The sequence below is a fragment of the Sinocyclocheilus anshuiensis genome, unplaced genomic scaffold (assembly GCF_001515605.1).
Source record: "Sinocyclocheilus anshuiensis isolate Anshui unplaced genomic scaffold, SAMN03320099.WGS_v1.1 scaffold648, whole genome shotgun sequence".
Lineage (NCBI taxonomy): Eukaryota > Metazoa > Chordata > Actinopteri > Cypriniformes > Cyprinidae > Sinocyclocheilus > Sinocyclocheilus anshuiensis.
In genome coordinates, this window is record NW_015557156.1 from 185,792 (window position 1) to 202,968 (window position 17,177).

Here is a 17,177-nt window from a genome sequence, read left to right on the forward strand (position 1 = left end):
TCAAATAGTTGTATCTCGGCCAAATATTGTCCTATCCTAACAAACCATACATCAATGGAAAGTTTATTTATTCAATCTCAATTTCAAAAAATTTACCCTTATGACTGGATTTGTGGTCCATGGTCACATTTATGTTATATACCAGATCATATATAACCATATGTGACCCTGGACCACAAAACCAGTCTTAAGTCGCTGGGGTATATTTGTAGCAATAGCCAAAAATAAATATTTTGATTTTTTTGCACCCTCAGATTCCAGATTTTCAGATAGTAGTATCTCGGCCAAATATTGTCCTATCCTAATAAACATCCTACCTAAAAAATATTGTCCTATCCAAACCATACATCAATGGAAAGCTTATTTATTCAACTTTCAGATGATGTATAAATTTCAATTTCGAAAAATTGACCCTTATGACTGGTTTTGTGGTCCAGGGTCACATATATACCATACATATAAGTTATATACCATACCATCATATAACCATATATACCATACATAAGTTTTTTGAGAGTATAGAGAAAACCGATTTTGTCATCCACACTGATTCATAGGAGTGGGCAATCACTGCTCATTCCCATTTCCATGGTAACAGCGGCTTCTCTGATTGGTGGAGCTTTTTTCAGGACATAGGTTATGTAATTCTCAATTGGCTATTAAGCACGTTTTTTTAAATCACATTTATGGCTTCTACAGAAGCACATATCATTGTTTCCTCAGAGCTCATGGTTTGTCTTTAAGGCATTTCTGTATGGAGAAAATGACTGGGATTTTACTTGTGGGACTCACTGTTGACATATCTGCATATCACAAATGCTTACAGGGGCTTTTGGCTTGCTTCATGTCTAACCATTTCCTTCTTTCTCTCTCTTTTTCTCTCTTCAACATGATTTTGTCCAATCATGTCCTTGTGCTCCTTTCTGCTACGTGCTTTGTCAACACACTAACATTTCAAAATAACCATCACACGCAAATAAAAAAACTCAAGGTGAAGATCTGGAGAGAAATGACGGTTCCTCTGAAAAACCGTTTTTCATGTCCCCCGAGCTGCACCAGATTTTGTCAATTGAAAAAAGCACAGAGGAAACGGACCGTGCCGATGTACCCGTCGTACACGTGCAAGCCGAGGAGGAAATCCCGCTGCAGGAGAATGGAGAGGTGCAGCTTAAAGAGCAGGGCGTCCTAAAGCAGGAGCAGGAAGAAGAGACGCCACTAAACCAGGAGACGCACGTTGAAGAGCCGCCCCAAGAAACACAACCTCCAGAGGCACCCGCAGCCGACGAGGAGAAACCCGAAGAGCAGGTTACAACCCAAGAGCCTGAACCGCCACAAGTGACCCCACAACAAAACGGACCCCAAGAGGTGGACGCTGAGGACAAGGAGGAGCAGGTGGCCCAACCTCAAGCAGAACCACCACAGGCCCAGAACCAACAAGAACAGGAACCAGAGGAACCGAAGCCTCAAGAAAACGGACCTCAAGAGAGCGAGACCCTGCTCACCCCTCAGGAGTAGCTGGACAACTGAAGGTGGAGTCGTTAAACGTTTCAGAGAAGCCTACTGATTTGGGAACTGGTGCACTTTGGTGGCTTTGAGAAGCCATTAGTATACATTGGAAAGTACCTCCTTCATTTGCGTCATAATGTTTACTCAATCAATCAATTTTGAGAACTGTCTCTTAATCAATAATCACTGGTCATAATGAATGGCATGACACAAAATTGGACAGAAACAGGCTTGTATTTGAAGTATGAGCTGTTTGATTGACAACTGGTTATGTGGACCTAAACCCTATTAGATATGCCTACATAGCACTTGTAGAATGTGACTGTGTTTGTGTTTTATGTGGAACGTTTTAATGTAAGGACATATAAAAGTGTAATGTAGGTGCTTGACTTGTGCCTAAATATCGTTACTTATCAATGTCTTAATCATATTGAAGAATGCAAAAAGATTTTGCAGCATCGCTATGTTTACAGCAACAACAACAAAAAAACATCTGTTTACAGTGATACCAGCCAAGACCAAACAATGTCATTTTGTAAGAATTTGTGCAAATGTATTTGAAAATTGTGTTAATTTGATGCCCTAATGTGATAATTTTATGATGCAGATGAACAAAAAATTAAAAAAGTGCCACTGAAAGCAAGTCAACTTAAAAACGAATCAATCAAAGAAAGAAAAAAAAATGTAACACCCTTCTATTTTGGTTTGCTGTGACTGGTTATTGTATCGACAGATTGCAACCTTTTCAATGCCTGATATTTGTCGCTGTTTGCCACTCTGTTGCCTCTTTTTCTACCTCTGTGCTTCACTTTTCTCAATCTTTGCATGTTGGTAATGTGATCTCCCAGTGCTTTAATAAATCGAACTCTCTCTTTGTTGAGGTCTCAAGCCTTTTTTTGCTTTCAAGGCACTGCCACTATTGTTGCCATTTATACATTTTGGCACATGTTTCATGCTGATTCGTGCTATTTTTTGTCTCAACCTAAATTATTCCAACAGTGGAGGATCTGGAACGCAATGATGGCACAGCGGACAGACCATACTTCATGCCAGAGAGACTGCTCTCCATCCTCAAGAAGTCCAATGAGGGGGTGAAAACAGTGGACTAAGGAAAGAAGGAAAGGTTTATAGAGAAACAAAGAAGTGTAGGGACAGAAAAATAGAGATATTTGCCATACTTGCACTGATTTTATAGCCCAGGCACCAGTGATTACAGTCATTACAGCCAAAAGTGTTACATATTTGTTACTTTTGTTTTTGCTTATTACATGGGATTGTATTTGTATACATTATGCTTTATTAGACTAGGCACAACTGTCCTAATATCTTTTTCAGTTTCCTTTGAATGTCTCTTGTTACTGAATTACTTTAAATGCGTTAGGCCTATTCTCGTGATGACAGTTAATGATAACCATTTTTATACCTGACAACGTTTGAATATAATGAAATGTAATTTTGATATGTTTCTGCAGTGTTTTTCAGTGCGTCCATTTGACGTAGCCATTTTTGTGTTACTACTTGTATTGTTTGTTGCGGAGTGTAAATCTGTGATGTTGGGGAGAACTAATAAATATTAATTAGGTCAAGAACGTAATGTATTATTTTCCGGGGCGTAATAATACGTAACTTAATATTCATGAGACAACGATACTTGGTTCAGTTACTAGGCAACCAGTTGAAAACACAAACGAGGCTCTTGTGGGCAAGGCTATAGTGGGGAAAGAAATCCATCTATAAACACCAATATAATAAATGTTCATAAAAATGCCCGCCACGTCTGTCTCAGAGGACATCGAGCCCCCTACCCATGATGAAATTTCGGAGCTCCAAAGAAAAATGCATCTTCTGAGTAAGTTTTTATTGTGGATTTCACCGTTTAAGCTGAAGCGGTTAAGTTGCGGAAGTAATGTAAGTTAACGTTTGTGGAGTAATGTTTCCATTGTTTTATTATTATTTTCATCATTAATTATTTATTCTCGAGGATGCAAGCAGTCAACTTGGAGTTATTGAAGTGGTTTTGTAACGGTTTAATACCTTTGTATTAATTTTAAATGAAACAGCTCAATAAAATTGTTTACAGAAATTTAATGTTGCATGACATTACACTCAACTTCACATTTTGCTCGATGAATTGTTTTTTTTCCCCACTGTCCACTAGATGGAGACTATTCGATAGCACATATCGAAAACTCTCAGTCTGCCAAGAACATAGAAACTATCCTGCAGCTGAGACTTGGGAATGCAAACCTGCACAAGAAACAGCACGAGGTCATAAAACACATAAATAATAATTACAATTAAGCCATCATTTAAAGTATAGGTTTAACATATGTATTGATATGTATTGATGCATCCATTGGTCATGGTGTCCAGGGAGATGAACAAGTTATCAAGGATGTTTTTCAAGGCCATGGGATGGAGAAAGAATCTTTCAGGAACATGTCTGTGAAGGTGAGGTTAAATGGTTTGCCCAAAAATGTAAATGTATGCCATCCAAGGTTGTTTCTTCGTCAGAACAGAAATTTAAGAGTACATCACTTGCTCACCAATGGATCCTCTGCAGTGAATAGGTGCCGTTAGAATGAGAGTCCAAACAGCTGATAAAAACATCACAGTAATCCATATGACTCCAGTCCGCAGTAAAAATCTGTGTGTTTGTGATAAATCCATCAAGACATTTTTAACTTCAAACTGTTTCTTCTGACTAAAATACGAGTCCTCTATCTATAATATTGCTTTCTCCAGTAAGAAATGGTCTCGTCTGAATCAGGAGAGAAATATTCAAAGATCAAGCACCATTTAAAAGAAGAAGAAAAAAACATTCCAAAGCAGGTGTTGGCAGATGTTGATGTGATAAGACTTTTTCACTGGAGAATGAGTTATGGATTATGGACTCATATTTTGGCCAGACGTGACAGTTTAAATTTAAAATACCTTAATGATACATTTTTTATTTCATTAGGTGTTAACTGATGGACTGGAGTCTTGTGGATTCCTTGTGAATTTAGACTCTCATTCTGACGGCACCCATTCACTGCAGAGGATCCACTGGTGAGCAAGTGATGTACTGTAATGGTAAATTTCTCCAAATCTAGCAAAACAAACTCATCTACATCTTGGATTGCCTGAAGGTGGGTCAATTTTAAGCACATTTTCATTTTTTGGTTGAGACATTTCTTTATGGAAATCAATGTGTGGATGATTCAAGAAGTACTTAAAAAAATCAAATTACAAATATGTGGAATATTTATGAAACAATAACTGAATGTTTTGGACAGTACATTTCTTACTACAAATAAAAAAAAAATATTTAAAAAAATTAATGTTTTGTACAGTGTATCTATTTAAGTTATTTACTACAAATTAAAAAAAATAAAAATAAAAAATTCACTGCTGGCAAGAGCCCGGTAAATAGCTCATAGTTACATAATCACCTGCATATAATTTGTGGTCCAGAAAGTTGTTTTAGACTCTCCTCACTATTGACAGAGGTCTTTGTTGTGCAGGCAACTCAGACGGTGCTGAAGAAGCAGGTGTGTGATAAAATGAAGAAGCAGAATGCTATGAAACACACCACTAAGACACAGAGGCAGCATTTAGAGGACTTGAAGTTCCTGATATTTAAGCCACAGAACAGTAGTCCTTTGCCTGACACCCAGAAAGGAGAGGAGGAAAAGGTAGAAATTGTCTTTTTTTTCTGGGCATTTTGAATGAACATTGATGAATCTTAAAAAATATTTGTCCAAGATATTATTATTGTGTACCTGTTGAACAGAAACTGCGCATTCTGGAAAACAGTTTGGAGAAATCACAGCTGAAATACCATGAAGCAGTGCACATAACGCGAGGATACAGCAAGCTGAAGGAGCACCTACAGGTATCAGAGCAGCTAAAGACACAGCACAATAAACCCACGATGTTGTGTATAAAGCACAATACCTCATAAAGGAAATGGGAAAAAAGAAGCCAATTATTTATGCAATTATTTAAATATGTTACAATATCATTTACCGTTTTTATTGTATTTTTGATCAAATAAATACAGCCTTAGTAAGCATAAGAAACTTTCAAAAACATTAAAACATCTTACCAATCCCATTGACATTTCTAATTATACTCTGTTCTGTTTCTTCAGGAAGAGAGTCTTACATTTCAACCTCAGCTGGACAAGATGGAGACAGAGGTCTATTGGCAGACACAAGTGCTCAGAGACCTACAGGTCATGAACAACAACATTCTCCTGTTCAAGGATGCAGCCAAGGTAAAGACAAAGCATTTAATGAATAATTGAAAATTTTAATGAGATAATAAAGCATATGTGCAAGTATGCCAAAGTAAAGGTCATCCAAATATGATGCTGCTAGTAATGTGTGTGTGTGTGTGTGTGTGTGTTTTCAGGCTGAGCTGCAGCTTCAGGAGGAGCAGGTGTACCGAGAGCGCAGAGAAAGAGAGAAAATCCTCTCCCGATACAAAAATCAGGCAGAGGAGAGGATGGCTCAGGCAGAGAGGATGAAGAGAAGAGTGAGCATCATCTGCTGCAATTATATCTACAGCAACTATAATACAGCTAGCAATGCAATACTCTACTAGCATAAAAATATGTTATACTCAAAGCGCTTCTCATGTGAAGTGCACAGGAGACTGCAGTTCTCGCAATTGATGGTGAGAGCATGTTGCTAAGCTCACAACCCAAATATTGGTTAAAATACTGTTTTTTACTACTTTTAATAATTATAAGTATTATAATCTTTTTCAACATTTATTTTGCCTTCTCTGTTCGGCCAAAAGTAAGTCTCTTAGATCGTTTTTGTCAAGTTTAACCAACCATCTCTCCCCCATCTGACACATCCAGCCCCAGTGGGTGTCCATGAACCCTGATGAGCTGAGCAGTGAGGCCCCGCGCACTCCCACCACAGTAGGAGAGGAAGAAGAAGAATCCATCTCTACTTTTGAGGAAGCTTTCCAGCACGCCAAAGAGGCCACTGGAGTCACAGACTCACAGGTGAGGGCAGACAGTATTAACCCTATGAAGTCTACTGTATCATATATTTGATATACAAAATTATCAACATGATCAAAACTTTTTTATATTGATAGTAATATTTTACAATGAACACTTACCGGACTGATGCAACTTAGGTTAACTTCCATACAGCACTTTTTTTTTTTTTTTTTTTAGAAAAATCATTAAAATGTGAGTAACAATTATGACCCATCAGGCTTTTGAGGATTGTATTGCATTATGTTTTAAAACTAAAGAGCTTTCAACATAAAACTAAGCATTTGAATAACATCTTACTAAGACATATCATTGGGAGAAATAGACTGAAAACTAATATTTATATAATTTTAAGTAAGTAGTCTGTTATACTGTTATAAAGATCTCATGGATTTACTGTACATTACGAGCTGTCAGAATTTTTGGCCATATAAATATCAGGAATGCACTAAATTGTAAAGTGTTTTTCCTCCTTAAATATGACCTCCATATTCTCACTATATCATACTATATGAGCCATAACAATCAAATATGATAAACAGCAAAAACACATCAACAAACTTATTTAATATTTTGTCTAAATCTTCAATAAACTTCTATTTAAAAAAAAAAAGATTGATTTATATGACAGGCTTTACAGGATTAAACCCATAAAGAATACTCTTTTTTTTATTTATCACCTTTAAATTGTTTTAAATGTATATAGATTCTTTATGTTCAGGTAAGAACTTCTTGTGTTGAGCAATGTTTATTCATGATATCTCTTATAATAGGAAATAGTGGACAGGTTTATCTCTCAGGGAGAGACAGGAACATTTGGAGAAGATGAAGGCTGAAAATGAGAGAATGCTGCTTGAACTGAAGGAAGAGAGGAGTATGTCACAGACTCAGTATCAGGATGTAAAATACTCACGAGAAACTGAATTCTCAAGGTGAGAGCAGACATTGTGTATGTTGTATGAATACTGTGGTATCACTTGACGCTCTGTTATTGTGACTGAATGCTCTGGTCTAACCATTACATTTTCTCAATGGCATGATATAATAACTTTATTGTCATCGGTTAGCTCTCTTAATTCTCTTTTTGATTGTTCAGTGTCCGACAGATCCTGCAGGACTGTGAGCATGACTTGCAGCAGGAGCAGCAGCATTGTGATGCAGCTAAAGATGGCCTGGAGAGACTCACACATACACTAAACACTGTCAAAGCAGGAGTGCAGCAGCTCAGTGACAAACTACAGCCCATACCCCTGGTACTAATGAATTCTGTCAAATCTGTTAAACATGCTCCACAAAACATGCCTTTTCGTCACCTGGGTAATGATGTGTTTTTAATATAAGGTTTCTAAGAATTTTAGATTTCTATGTAGTTTCCTAGAACTTAAAGGGGTCAAAACCTTTTGTTCAAACTTGATTTTCTTCCCTGAGGTCCATTTATAATGTTAGTCAAGGTTTCTTACACCAATAACAGTTTAATTTATTTGTAATTTATTTGACCTTTTCCACCCTCTCTAACCCTTAAATCGAAACAGACTGTTAGCGAAAGTACATTTAAAGGGTTAGTTCACCCAAAAATGAAAATTGGCTTGTGTTTTACTCACCCTCGAAGCATCCTAGGTGTATATGACTTTCTTCTTTCAGACGAATCAAGTCGGAGTTATATTAAAAATTGTCCTGGCTATTCCAAGCTCTATCATTGCAGTCAGCGGCTGTTGTAGTTGAACAGTCCACAAGTCGTCAAATATAGCGCGCACATTCATAATAAAACGTGCTTCACACGGCTCCGGGGGGTGAATAAAGGCCTTCTGTAGTGAATCCATGCGTTTTTGTAAGAAAAATATCCATATTTCAAACGTAATAAACACTTTTCTCTCACTTCCGTTATCTTTCATATGCGGAAGGTGTTCCGGCGGAAGGCGTATGACGTATGCGCAGCGCACGCGCCTCTGAGATATGCTAGTCTCACGAGTTTGTTTATGGGAGCAAAGGAAGCAAAGTTTCCTTACTTTAGCAAAGGAAAACCAGTCTCCTCTTGGCTTATATCGAAATCCTCCGACATTTTTCTTTGCAAATCTTCGGTTTGTACTTCTAATTTGTGACCGGCGTTTTGTTTTGTTGTCTCTCTGCGTTCGTCACTAATCACGCAACGCTGACGTGCTACGACATCCGCCGGCACAGCTTCCGACTATGACAGTTGGAGGAAATGATATAAAAGTGTTTATTACATTTGAAATATGGATATATTTCTTACAAAAATGCATAGATTCACTACAGAAGGCCTTTATTCATCCCCTGGAGCCGTGTGAAGCACGTTTTATTATGAATGCGCGAGCTTTATTTGACGACTTGTGGACTGTTCAACTACAACAGCCGCTGACTGCAATGATAGAGCTTGGAATAGCCAGGACAATTTTTAATATAACTCCGACTGGATTCGTCTGAAAGAAGAAATTCATATACACCTAGGATGCTTCGAGGGTGAGTAAAACATAAGCCAATTTTAATTTTTGGGTGAACAAACCCTTTAAAGACTCCGTTATGATTGACTAACCTATTCGCATGTCAAATGAGTAGTAATACTACATACAGTTGCAGTTTAATGAATGTATTTTAATTCTGGTACAGGACTTCTAAAAGTTACAGTATGTTTAATAGCACATCATACTGTTATGTACACTACCGTTCAAAAGTTTTGGGTCAGTAAGATTTTTTAAATGTTTTTGAAGGTCTCTTATGCCCACAACGGCTGCATTTTTAGATCAAAAACACAGTAAAATAATAATATTGTGATATATATAATTTAAAATAACCATTTTCGATTTTAATATATTTAAAAATGTAATTTATTCCTGTTATGCCAAGCTGAATTTTCAGCAGCCATTACTTTAGTCTTCAGTGTCACACGATCCTTTAGAAATCATTCTAATATATTGATTTGGTGCTCAAAAACCTTTTCTTATTATCAGTGTTAAAACTGATAATAAACAACATAAAATATTATGTTGTGCATAATATGTATTATTTGATGAATAGAAAGTTGAAAAGCACAGCATTTATTTGAAATAGAAATATTTTGTATATAATATTTTGTTTCATATTTGATCATTTTAATGTGTCCTTGCTTAATAAAAGTATTACTTTATTTAAAAAAAAATCTGAAATCTGCCCCCAAAATTGTGAACTGTAATATATAAGAATTATTCATTAAAAGTGACCATAGATGTTTTCTCTGTGGTTTGTGATTAAAAAGAAAGTGAAAGTGACGTGACATGTGGCCAAGTGATGGTGACCCATACTTGGAATTAGTGCTCTGCATTTAACCCCTCCAAAGTGCACACACACAGCAGTGAACACACACACACCGTGAACACACACCCGGAGCAGTGGGCAGCCATTTTTGCTGCGGCGCCCGGGGAGCAGTTGGGGGTTCGGTGCCTTGCTCAAGGGAACCTCAGTCGTGGTTTTGAAGGTGGGAGAGAGCGCTGTACATTCCCTCCCCCCACCTACAATCCCTGCCGGTACGAGACTCAAACCCGCAACCTTTGGGTTACGAGTCCGACTCTCTAACCATTAGGCCACGACTTCCCCTTTAAGGAACAGTTTTTACCTTTCAGGGATGTATTCACGAAATATATGTAACTGAGCAGAAATTATAAATATCATTATTGTAAGTATTTTCCATGGTTTTTGGCAGATGAAGGATCCATCACCACAGCTGCCTTTAGAACACATGCTGCAGCTGATGTCTGAGGCTGACCAGAAACTGATGCTGCTAAAGGAGGAACTACAGGGCAAAGATCTGGCAACCATCGTGAAGGAGCTGGAGAAAGAAGAGGTGAGGAACACTGATTAGTCATGTTGGTGTAATTATATTTTGGCTTGTTGAAGATGTGTCACTGGTGAAACATAATTATTATGTTACTTTAACTGTTTTGTTTACTGTAGGAATATGTGGCATATTTTATTTTTTGCAATCTATAAAATAACCTTTAATAATATTTTACTGTTGTTTTTTTATGCTCCCCTGCAGTTCCATGCCAGAATAGCAGGGAAACTACCACAGTACAACACTCGCATTCAGCTACCTGAGACCCAGAAACAGGACTTTTTTGATGGTGAGACACTACCTCATATTTCCATGGCATCCCATTTCAGCCACATAAGAAAAAAAATCATGCTTTGGTATGGAAAAAAAAGTCAAATATGACATAAAAAGTCAAAATTATGAAATACTAAGTAATAATTATGAGATAAAAAAATACAAAAATAGATCATTAAAATGTCGATGTCGCAAATATCAGGATGATGTCTTGATATTATGTAAAAAAATAAATGAAAAACTCAATATAAGAAAAAAGAAAACCTTACTTAATGATATTTACTATTAATAATTATAACAATTTTGTATTTAAGATCACATTGCTTCAAAGAGTAAGGAAAATATGTTAGTTTTTATTTGATGGTTACACCACATGTGTAACGGGGCTGACGAGACGTGAGACGTGTGGATCCATCTGCAGGCTTTATTAAAGAGAAGTGGTAAACAGGCAGGGTCAAACAATGGCAAACAGGTATATGGCGGGCAAAACACAAGAATAGTCCCAGGGCTAGCGTAGGTCACCGATCGGCAGACAGAATCACAGGGGTGAGACGAGAGGGAAAAATCCAGAAAAACAGGCAAAGATCAGAAACCGCGAAAACAGGCAAGGCAAGGCAAAAACAAGGAAAACTCAGAGACTCGGAATGGGGTACGGGCTAAACAATACTCAGCAGAGAAAGGTGGTTAGAGTGGGTGTTATATAGTGAGTGAGGTGATTAGAAACAGCTGTGTGCAATGAGTGCAATCAGTGCAGTGTGCAAATCGTGCAAAGAATGATGGGATATGTAGTCCGGGGTGCTATGCAACAGTTTGTGTTGTGCGAGAGTCAATGTAATGGAAAGGGTGACCTCTGGTGGTGAATAAACGGAAGTCCATGGACCGAATTCGTGACAACATGACACACCACATAAATTTAAACTTTTTTGTTGAAAATTGTACAAAAGATTTTTAAAACCATATGAAACCAACATGGATACAAAGATTACATACCTCTACAAACTTAACATAATATTTGCGTTTTAAGCTTGTTTCAATCCCGTTTCCTTATCTTAGATCTTAGATGTGAACTTGGAAAGTTCTTGAGCAGGCATGGCCATGTGTTTTTACTCTGGTTCACACAGTTCAAAAGCATCCTCTTATCAAGATGTTCAACCTGTGCTCTTATCTCTTGATCTAGTACTTTCTTCTGTCTGTACACTGTGTGGTACTTAGAAGCTCACCCTCCTGGTGTACACAGTGTTGGTGGATTTGTTAAGATGTTAGGAGTCAGATCACCTTCACGTGCGATTGTGTCTACTCTAAGGATGCTGTTGATTGGGGCAGGCTCCAGGCATGGGCAGGGGTGGGCTAAGCCCAACCAAATGACAGTCTTGCCCACCCAATCAGGATTAGATAAAGATTGCGTTAATTTTTTTTATGCAATGATCAAAATCAATCTGAAGTGGACTGTATTTTAAGAAGTTTAAGATATAGCTGTAGACTGCCCCAACAATAATAAAATAACACCAGAAAATTGCAGCATTTTTCTTTTATTAGCTGAATGCAAGGTGTGCTGAATTCACGCGGAGATTCAGTCTGTTGCAGAAATGCAGCAGAGGCTGACAACTAGCGAAAACGGGCAGAAATATTTGCGCGCTATCACAGGGAGTTTGTGAGTTACGGGGAGTTTAATAGGCTACATGAATAGATGTATCATAGCCTACCACTGAGTGGTTTTAATGTTTTAAAAAACCTGCTCATATAATAGCCTAATGTGCATGGACGGGGCAAGAGCATAATATAAGCATCTAAAATGCATGTAGACTATACAGTTCAGTTGAAAGCTTACCCCTTTTGGATTGCTGTTAATGCTTTATGTAAGAATGAAAACTGAAAGTAAAGAGCTTGTGCGGTGAAAGTTGCGTTCGTTGCAAGAGTCAGCTCGACTGTATAGCGTTCCCCGACATAAACGACCAACAATATCCAGTGATGCAAACTATTCAACCTTTTTTTTGTCAAATTCCACGGTTTTGAATGGAAAGTAGGTCTGTTTATAATAATAATCAATTTATAATTGATTATGATGACAATAGCATTGTTCTGTTTTGCGTTTTCAACAATAGGCCTACAACTGAAATTGAATTGGTGCATATTTTAAAATAAAAATATTATTTGCAGTTCAGATTGATTACTTTACAAAAATTATTATTCTTGTTCTTTTACTGTACTTTTTTCTTTTTTAATTTATTCCCCTAAATCCATTTAAATCCTTTATTTATTTAGATTCTTTAAATAAATACTATTACCATAGTGGTCTGGTCTTTATATTTTCCAACAATTAACAATTGGTCCCTCCAATGTTCTAGACATGAGCCTTGTTTGGTTTAATAAAAAAGTTAGTTGAAAAGAGTCACCAGTGTAGAAACAATGATCCAGAGAAAGAGAACAAAGAGGGCTTTTTTTTACTATTCAATAAAGAAAAAAAAGTTTATTTGACTGTGAAAGTGCATGATATTCTAGGCTGCCCATGAAAGCTTTTTTCAGTGTACATATAATATAGTCAATATAGCAATATGTACAGTATAAATATCTTCTAGACTACGTGATGATATGACGACTAAAAATGCCCACCCAGGATATCTGCCAGCCCACCCTTCTATAGCCGTCAAGAACCGGGCCTGCTGTTGATCCATATGTATAAGAAACAATAACAGAACTGATAGGTTTAGCAGAGAAAGGTGACGCACATCTTACACACCTGCATGTCTTTTCTGTCAACAGATGAGGAGGACAGCGGCGTTGATGACGGTGATGTCACCAACCGTGTCACACTGAAGCACCAGTCACAGTCAATCATTGACGCAAACACCAGGAGGAAGACTCGCATCAAAAAGAGGAAAGGCCAACTCTGATCTGATCCAGTAAAAAGAAGAGAGACCAATTTTAAAACATGATCAGCTGTAGCAACACACTTCCTGGAAGCTTTATCTCCATTCGTCTGCACATTCATGCTTAAGAAAATAAACGAATTATTGAGCTAATGTAGTTTGATTTCAATAAATGTATTAAGCCGGGCATACACTGTGCGATTTTTGTCCGATTTTGAGCCGAATTCTGACTCGTGCGACTCTTTTTTGAGTCGGGCCGAATTTCAGCTTTGTCGTGCGTCGTTTGTCGTGCAGTGTACAGGGGGAAACGAGAAGCGATAAGTCTCTCCCGACAGGCAATCGGATGGTCGGATGAATTTCTGACAATTTCTGGTCGCCCCTCGTGAGGGTATTGCACAGCTGATAATAGCAATGGTAATAATTATTTTTTTTTTTAGATATCTCTGGCTATCGTCCATATACACGGTTATCGTCTGCGCATTTTGAGTATTTCACACGTATAGTGTGAGCACATAAATCGTGCTCAACAATCGGACCATACAGTGTGTGAGTTGATACCTTGATGAAATCGCACGGAAATCGCAGTGTATGCCCGGCCTAACGTGACACCTGTTGAAGATAACAGGTGCGTTCGACTTCATGCAGCGCTGCGCAGACTGATCGGCGGCTGACTTCAAGCAGTGCATGCCGGTTAGAAATTTTGTCCGACTTGAACCACCGCCGACGTCACTATCACGTGTGGCATCAAAGTACCGCGATAGCGTTTCGAGAGCAGCCAACTGACTCAGCTGGCGCAGCTTTTTCAGAGCAGCTGCAGGAGCTCTGATGATGACACATCTGTTTCACGATTGGCCAGATTCACCACATGACAACAATGACGTGTGTTTCTAACATCTTGTTTTAGATCAGTAAAAGCTTTTTTACTGTAGTTGCAATGTTATATTGAGTCACGTTATCATAAAACACTGATAAAAGCATATTTACCCCCACTTTATTCGTATTTAAATTGTATATGATTATGTTGAACTTTATTCTTGAACAGATGGCGTTGTATTAAACAGTATATAAAAAGTGTTTCTGTTGCTCGTGAAAACGTTTCTGAAACGTCTGTGTATTTGACAAATATTGCATTTAATTCACTTCATCTGTGACAGAGTCAGGGCCGTCCTTGCCCCGCACTTTGAGGGGGCCCCGCGGCGAACGGACCGAGGGGGAAAACCCAAAACCCCCCCAACCCCGCCCCCGGAACGCGATCGCTAATGGACCGAGGGGGGCCCCGCTCCCTAACTCGCACCGGGCCCCGCGTCAGCTAAGGACGGCCCTGGACAGAGTATGCAAACACTGCGCGAGCGTCACTATTGGGAGCAGAAAGTGTCCGACTTGATGGCTCCGTTTTCAACTCCGCCCCCGACTGCAAGCGGCTACTCTCGTTGACTGCTGTCTGTAGCTGCGCTTCAAGCTGAACGCACCTAGAGATTCCATCTCAGCACAGAATTTGAAAAATGTCCTGTGGATCCCTCCATTGATACATGTACGCTGTCAGTGACATTTATAGTGTTACAAATGATTCAAATAATTGCTGTGCTTTTGAATGTTCTATTCATTAAAGAATCTTGGGAAAAATGTATGACAGTTTCCACAAAAACATTAAAAAGTACAAATGTTTTCATAATAAATGTTTCTTGAGCAGCAAATCAGCATAGCATGATTTCTGAAGGATCATGTGACACTGAAGACTGGAGTAATGATGCTGAAAATTCAGCAGATATTCAGAAATAGTCTATATATTCAAATAGATTTGTAATAAAATGTTGAAATATTACTATTTTTATAAATGACTGAAAGAAGGAAGGAAAGCAGCCTTTGTGAGACTTCTTTCAAAAACATTTAAAAACAACTACAAACTTTTGAAAGGTAGTGTATAGTGTAAAGTTTTGAATAGAATAGTACAGCGGTGGCGAACTCCGGTCCTGGAGAGCCGCAGCCCTGCAGAGTTCAGCTCCAACCCTAATTAAACCTCACCTGCCTGTAGCTTTCTAGTAACCCTTCAGACCTTGATTAGCTTGTTCAGGTGTGTTTGATCAGGGTTGAAGCAAAACTCTGCAGGGCTGCGGCTCTCCAGGACTGACGTTCGCCACCACTGGAATAGTACATAATTAAATAAAAAATCAAAACCAGCAGGAAAATGAAGACCTTGAGTTCACTGAAGGCATTTAAGCTCTTTATCAACAATTTGACATCAATCCTAAAGCATTGTACTTAACTCTTTATGCTCAAATATTATGTTTTCATAACAAAATATTAACATTTTCCTCCTTTTAAGACCAAATTCCTTATGAGAATTGCTTCATAACAACACATGATCACAGACCTACTTTACGAATGGGATTCTTATCATTAATATTCTTATAGCAAAGTTATGCATAATGACATTTCCTTGTACAGGTTCACTGTCTATATCATTTACCCTTCCTGACCTTGTTATATAAGACTCTGAAGGCACTGAAGCAGATAATAGTGTAAACGGCTGAGCTGTACACCAGTGTGAGAGAGAGGGTGTGTGTGTTTCATAAGGCATAGCTGACATTAGCACTGAAACATGCACTTAAGAGATAATATAGTTATAATCGATGGTCCTTTCTGTGCATGCCATGGTTTTATCATCCCCATTGTGTCTCTATTTCTGGCTTCTGTAATTATCAACATGAATTAATGAATATTTGTTCACAATTGTAAATTACAGCTATTTATTAACAACTGAAATCACTGCTGAGAAAACAGTTTTATTTCTGATTTGTCTGTAAGTTAGTTGGTTTTCTGTTCTCTCTACCATACTAAATCCGTAAGATTACATAAACAATATATCAAATGTTGCAGAGGAATCACAGGCTAGTTAGTGTAATGAAGTCATTTATAATTATCACATATTCATTAGTTTTGATGATCACACTTGTGCATGAACCTCACATCCCTGTTGAAAAAAACAGCATAGGCATGTTTTGAAGCATGGCTGCTGGTTTGAGCTGGTTTAAGCTGGTCAAGTGCTGGTCCTGAGCAGGAGCTAGTTGCTTAGAAACTCATGACCAGCTCAAACCAGCAGCCATTCTTCAAAACTAACCAGCATGCTGTTTTTTTCAACAGGGATTCGAGACTCTTACACACAAACGTGTCTGTGTGCCATTTATTTAAACAAAGCTTTTTGGTAAATGCCACATTCCACAAATATGGGATACTTTTGGTGGCCTCTTTAAAAAAGGCATTAAAGGAACTGTTGATAATTATCTAACATAAAACTGACTTAGCATGACAAGTAGCTTGTTTTATTTATTTATTTATTATTATTATTTACCTAAAATTTTACAGCTACATTAATTTTGACATTCAATTCATGTTTGTTGCTAGAAAATTGTAAAATCACACAGGCAATAGATATTAAAAGCCATTCCAACAAAGAAAGAAACACTCATGTGTAAAAGTCAATAAGAAATATCTCAGAGCCATTACCATGGTTGTGATTCAGTATATGAATACATTGTTTTGTAACAATCTGAATCATACACTTAATGAGCAACTCTGACATTTTCTCTGCTATTTCATAACATCTTACCTTTGCAGTCTGGCAACCGAGCGAGGTTCACGTACACGCACAACAACCGCAGGATTTTACTTCGTATGAGCGTCAAAGTTTGATCGTTTCTTTGCCGAA

The 17,177-nt window shown here is 37.9% G+C and overlaps 2 protein-coding genes and 2 long non-coding RNA genes across 6 annotated transcripts in view; 2 read left to right on the plus strand and 2 right to left on the minus strand.

Moving 5' to 3' along the window:
• The window catches only part of slc44a2 (solute carrier family 44 member 2 (CTL2 blood group)), a 23,731-nt gene extending 20,639 nt beyond the window's left edge, over nucleotides 1-3,092 (plus strand). The window contains exon 22 of one of the 2 annotated variants that reach the window (XM_016473396.1): nucleotides 2,506-3,092. In XM_016473396.1, coding sequence (XP_016328882.1) covers nucleotides 2,506-2,615 — 110 coding nt within the window. In that variant the 3' untranslated portion in view covers nucleotides 2,616-3,092. Of the gene's footprint in view, nucleotides 1-991; nucleotides 2,374-2,505 lie in introns of those variants that run through there. The other variant, XM_016473395.1, reaches the window with a different exon arrangement.
• Nucleotides 3,093-3,155: 63 nt separating this feature from the next.
• LOC107678202 (coiled-coil domain-containing protein 151) lies at nucleotides 3,156-13,654 on the plus strand. The gene is given in 14 exon segments (XM_074186970.1): nucleotides 3,156-3,355; nucleotides 3,665-3,774; nucleotides 3,880-3,957; nucleotides 5,013-5,183; nucleotides 5,282-5,383; nucleotides 5,642-5,767; nucleotides 5,905-6,027; nucleotides 6,359-6,508; nucleotides 7,279-7,313; nucleotides 7,315-7,437; nucleotides 7,602-7,758; nucleotides 10,200-10,340; nucleotides 10,536-10,620; nucleotides 13,365-13,654. Coding segments are annotated over 14 exon segments (1,629 nt in total). The 5' UTR covers nucleotides 3,156-3,258; the 3' UTR covers nucleotides 13,496-13,654.
• On the minus strand, nucleotides 3,605-5,344 carry LOC107678204 (uncharacterized). Its single transcript, XR_001632924.1, has 3 exons — nucleotides 5,271-5,344; nucleotides 4,941-5,154; nucleotides 3,605-3,753 (listed from the first exon to the last, which is right to left on the minus strand). It is a non-coding gene; the product is annotated as an uncharacterized LOC107678204 (long non-coding RNA).
• LOC107678203 (uncharacterized) lies at nucleotides 10,250-17,141 on the minus strand. 2 transcript variants are annotated; one of them, XR_001632922.1, is made up of 3 exons: nucleotides 17,079-17,141; nucleotides 13,342-13,496; nucleotides 10,250-10,325 (listed from the first exon to the last, which is right to left on the minus strand). It is a non-coding gene; the product is annotated as an uncharacterized LOC107678203 (long non-coding RNA). The 2 variants fall into 2 exon arrangements; XR_001632923.1 differs by lacking the exon at nucleotides 17,079-17,141 and adding an exon at nucleotides 14,030-14,126.
• Nucleotides 17,142-17,177: the final 36 nt, after the last annotated feature.